Source organism: Limulus polyphemus, unplaced genomic scaffold (assembly GCF_000517525.1).
Source record: "Limulus polyphemus unplaced genomic scaffold, Limulus_polyphemus-2.1.2 Scaffold920, whole genome shotgun sequence".
NCBI lineage: Eukaryota > Metazoa > Arthropoda > Merostomata > Xiphosura > Limulidae > Limulus > Limulus polyphemus.
Window position 1 is genome coordinate 211,610 of NW_013666530.1, and position 5,468 is coordinate 217,077.

Below are 5,468 nucleotides of genomic sequence, written 5' to 3' on the forward strand. Positions count from 1 at the left end.
TCTGTGCATATATATAGAGAAAGAGAGAGTCTATATGCTAAGTAAAGTTATTGCTGTGTTTAACCCATTTATGTAAAACCTGAATGATGCATTGGATGATTTGAATTTAGACAGAATTTTGTGTTAGCTTAAAAAGTAGAGCCAAATATACGCTTCAGAAAATAATAATAATAACAACAAGCAAGCTTGTTGAAATAATTGCAACTGTACTAAACCAACAGAGGGCATTAAGGTAGACCTCCTAGTTGGAATGGATCGAGGTGAGTTAGCTTGCATAGATTGTAGCAGATAATTTTAGAATCTGTATTCGTATTTTAAAATGAAACATAAGATCAGTTGTTTCCATTGTAAACGTTAAATTACATTTATTTATTTGGTTTATGCGGTTTTCCGTTTTAAGTGTTTAGTTATTGCCATATCAATAGACTTACCGGTTTTCGATTTGGGAAAGGTTTTGAGAGTTTACTGGTGTCGGAATCTTGTTCACGTGGCTAGCGTGGCATGATTTGATTCGTCAGAAAAGCTGCTTCTCCGCTTAGTAACTGGAAGTCTGTGGAGACGTGTGTATTTGAAGATGGTAGTATTAATGCAACATATTCATCAATTTTCATCTTCTATTTCGTGTTTTTGTCGTAGTACAAATATATATGAACATAATGGCGTAAGTATAAAGAAGCAGTTTTGATTGGTTTTGTATATGCGTACTGTTTTAAGTTTGTACTTTTAGATTAACAGAAAATGATTGCCGTGAACATGTGCTATTAGTTTTAAACAAAGACTATCCTAGAACTTTTAGTTTTATGACAAAGTAACGTAAGTTAGAATATAGAACACCAAATCTAGTCTTTGTTAAACTTATAAGCAAGTGTTCACAGCAATTATTCATTGTTAATCAAACGGTACAAATTAACTTCACGTAAACTAAAGCTAAGACGTTACTAAATTAATAATTATATGTCCAGATTAATATATGATTACATGTACTATGATATTTAATTTTACTTTTAAAGTTAAATTAAACTAAAACATTTTCGATTTGGTAAAGACTAAAGTATAGAATTTCTGGTAATTGGTAAGACTTGTTGTGAAAGAAGGTTTAAAAAATGTTCTTATGTATATGTACTGTAGTATTTTGAATGATCTAATCGATATAAATTAATTATAATTTGTTTCATTAAAAATAAAATACAGCCTAAACTATTACAACTTTATTAACTCTGCCACTAATTTCAGAACCTGGCTTAAATAAGAAAAATAAAAAAAGAACAATAGACAATAGGATTAGGACAGAAAAATGTCCATATAATTCAATCATCAACCTCCAAAGAAAAAAAAAGCTAATAAATGTTTTCTTTTATGAAACGAGTTTCATACTCTGTTTTTTGCTAAAATTTAAAAAAATATTCTTGTTATATAAAACAAAGGGTCTTAGATGTATTTAAGTTCAAGCGTTTGGCTGAATATTTAGTGTTCTAACATTTACATTTAATGAGTTATTGAATAAGTGCTTTACTTAACTCACCATGGGGAGTAAAGATGTAAGAGAATGTTTGAATTTTGAAAACTTCTGTTACCAGTTTTTCTGAATCTTTTGTAAAACTAAGAGTATGGTGGACATACCGATGATATCAGGTGTAGAGCTGGATGATTAATTCAATTAATCAATTACATTGATTAGTGTCAAGTAAAATAATTGGTTAACCAAAATCATGATTAAATTAATTTATGAAAAAAACTGAACTAATCAAAATTAGTGTTTTCTATTATTCCAAATACTTAAGAAATTAAAACACTAGAGGGAAATTTGCTTTGCACACAAAACATTTTTTTGGTTATGGTAATTTGGATTTGAATGTACAAAGTTTATAAAATGTAAAAGCTGTAGTACTATATATTTAAAGTAATTAAAATGGCTAAGTGGTCTGCTTAGACTATGTACCTATGAGTTTAGGTAAAAAAAAATTTCTATGATTTGAGAGAAGGATTCAAAGTATTAAGAAAGTGTGCTGCTAGATTGTTCAGTATACTGATTGTGCATTTCAAACTTGAAATTTGATACTCATTATCCAAATTGGCTTTTTTTTGCTGTAATTCACACTTAGCCAACATTTGAAGTAGTAGTTGGCATTTCACAAATTAACTATCATATGTGAAAGAAAAGAAGCAGATAAATATTTTAATAAGTGAAGTTTCATCTACATTAATATGTTATATTTATGATATTATTAAATCAGTCTTTAGGTCAAACCCAGTTTGATTAATTTTATATCGTATTAAATATCGGTCATTTTAAAATTAAGGAGTTTGGTCTCTAGAAATATAGAACTGGATGTATTGAAGAGTTGTTGCTTTTTAATGCGTAAGAGTTCTGTAGTTTTGAGACTTAGTTAGTGATCTGTTTTGTATGCTGTGGAATTGTACACATTCTCCAGATAACTCAGTCTTTGACCTTTTACAGGAACACCAGTTTTGCTATTGTTTATTTTCTGTGCCGTGGGGCAGGCCCTCACTCCAACGACTTACCTAACCACAGCAGACAAAGACCGTCTCCGGGATGTCATTATTAGAGCACAACCATTTGCAGACTTAGCAACCATTCACTATGCTGTCCTTGGTTCTTCTATTTTGGGTGTTAAAATCCCAAATGCCCAAGTAAGGAGCCTTTTGATTTTAACTTGTGCATAATTATGCCCTGAAATATGAATCTTTAAATTCTTTTCGGTTAGTTCTTCCTCCAAAATACAAGTGTAGCAAATGTTTTTATCTACATGCATGAAATTGTTTTCCTGCTATGAATAGACAAGTTGTGAACTTTGGAAATAATTTATTGATCTTTATAAAGCCTGGGATGTTGTTGATTATGTAGGACGTAAACTCAGAATCTACTTGGAAAAATTATATAAAGGGTATTAGTTTATAAACTAATGGAAGAACATTTGATCATTTGCCAGTTTGTGACTTTTTTAATACAGCAGTATAAAATCCCCTAAATCTTCTTAAACGTTTGATTGAAAATATTAATTTAGGAAATGCTATTTTAGTAGATTTAAATAAGTTATTTAAATAACTAAGGTGTAATAAGAAAAATATTTTAAGTTTTAAAAACAAGAAATAAATATTGTCGATAAATGGTGAGCTGTTACTCAATAATGAGATTGTGATTATCGTGACTTTTCAGGATGTATGTAAACAGATAAAAAATAAAGCAGATCCTAAAAGTTTGGAGTCGCTGTATTATGCTGCAACCACAAGTAAAACATTAGGAAACTGCCAGGTAGGTTATAAATTTACATACAAGCCACTTTAGTAAAAGAAACGGGTCCTGATTTTTTTATATGAAAGTAAGTTTAAATACAAGATATACTAGAAAAATGCAAGTTAAAAGTAATGAAATATTTTTACAAGTTAATTCTCTGTCATCGAGTACTTTGTATTTATTCCACTTTCTGGCACCTTTGCATTTTAAGTAATATGGTAAACTATTAATTGTGTACACATTTCCTTTGAATTAAATTTCTTTGGGGGGAGAATGGGTGATAAGATGTTAATTAATTTTAATTGTATTAATTTATTGAATCATATCTTTGTAAATTTGTAATGAGGTTATAACTATGCATATATCAGACTTCAAGCTGTCTGCAGACTAATATAGCATTTTACCGTATTGATTATTCTGTCAAATTAGGAAGTTAGTTTAGTAGCACTGTTAGAAAGTTAATTATATAATAATAATAAAATAATTTTAAAAGGGAAAAAAGGAGTTTTAATAAATAATCAATTTCTCTAGCAATTTTGTTCTGCTGTAATAATTTGGAATATTAGCTAGTACAATTAGCTTTGCATAATTTACATTAATAACTTTTAATGTAATTAGATTTTGGTGAATATTTAAGCAATGATGAAATGATTCAATTAAACTCACTGGATTACAGAGAAGAAAATACAGTAACTACTTAGACCTTTGTTACCACCATTAAAACAGTGTGATTAATAATTGGTTGAAGTTAGAGCATCTCTTGGAGGCTTCTGTTACAGCTTACCATTGGTAACTAGCTTTGCTAAAGGCAGATCCATAAGATATATTGGTAAATTTTAAGTGTTTTTTTTCCATGATCAATAATAGAATGTATATTTTTATATGCTAGTTTTCGTCATTTCAATTTTAAAATACTCGATACATAAATATATTAAATATTGACTTTGTGATAAAGGTATGTATGTTCTTTAAACACAACTATTTAATATAGAACTGTAATATACAGAAAATGGTATTTAGGCTGTTGTGTGTTTTGTTGATTTACTGAAATTTTGTAAAAGTTGTAAAAGAAACTTCTTACTAACAAGATAATGATAATCTTTGCCAACAGTTGGAAACATAATTCAGATTTATGATTTAAACAACTTTTTATTAACGTTGGTCTTCATCTTCCATACCAGCTCTCACTGAGTGGGGCTCGCCAGACCTTGGAAGGGGCAATCAAAGATGAAGCATCTGTTCAAGATCTCTTTTACGCAGTGCATGGACTCAAAAATCTTGGACATACTGGTATGTACCCAGCATAAGTCTTGAATGTTTCTTGAGTGTTACCATACCACTTGTGAACCACAAGACATCTCTCTCTCTCTTGTGGCCCGGCATGGCCAGGTGGTTACGGCACTTGACTCGCAATATGAGAGTCGCAGGTTTGAATCCCCGTCCCACCAAACATGCTCACCCTTTCAGCCATGGAGGGTGTTATAATGTGATAGTTAATCCCACTGTTCGTTGGTAAAAGAGTAGACCAAGAGTTAGCAGTAGATAGTGTTGATTAGTTGCCTTTCCTCTGGTCTATCACTTCAAAATTGTGGACAGCTAGTGCAGATGGCCTTCGTGTAGCTTTGCATGAAATTAATAACAAACAAACACACACACACTCTTTTTTCCAACACAGGAATCTCAAATTTTTATTCATAAAAAGAGTGCTACTCAGGTTGTTCTTAACTGATTATGCATATTCTAATGGTTTTGTTTACTTAAGCATTTTATTAAATATGCGTATCATCCATGCTATCACAAATATCCAACATATTTGATGTGTTAATGAAGTGGAATAAATAATTTAATCCTTGAATTTGTTTTGTATCAAAAAAGAGTAGCTGATACTATAAATGTGTACATTTTTATTACAGTAAAATTAGGTGTACCTTTCATTTGAATTCATAAACCTCGAGCCCTTGTTTCTTTCAGTTGAATCGGCCAAAGTTTCTAAGATTATGACAACTGCTTTGAAGAAGGATGACAGTGTGTTGAAGTAAGTTTGGTGTTTGTGTTTTTAGTGGATAATTTAAATCTTAGATTTACAACTGTTTGCTTGGAGAAGTTAGTTGAAACTTAATGTCTTATCCATTGTAACAATTTTATTATACGAGGCCTGTGAGAAAAGTATCCGACCTTTGTCCGGGGAATAAAAACTGGCATACCTGGAGCG

At 30.6% G+C, this 5,468-nt stretch overlaps 1 protein-coding gene across 1 annotated transcript in view; it reads left to right on the top strand.

The window, feature by feature from the left end:
* Positions 1–202: 202 nt before the first annotated feature.
* The window catches only part of LOC106461237 (dolichyl-diphosphooligosaccharide--protein glycosyltransferase subunit 2-like), a 23,243-nt gene continuing 17,977 nt past the window's right edge, over positions 203–5,468 (top strand). Inside the window, exons 1-5 of the mRNA XM_013921043.2 lie at positions 203–260; positions 2,459–2,652; positions 3,179–3,274; positions 4,438–4,546; positions 5,228–5,291. Of these exons, the coding sequence (XP_013776497.1) occupies positions 251–260; positions 2,459–2,652; positions 3,179–3,274; positions 4,438–4,546; positions 5,228–5,291 (473 nt within the window). The 5' untranslated portion in view covers positions 203–250. The remainder of the gene's footprint in view (positions 261–2,458; positions 2,653–3,178; positions 3,275–4,437; positions 4,547–5,227; positions 5,292–5,468) is intronic.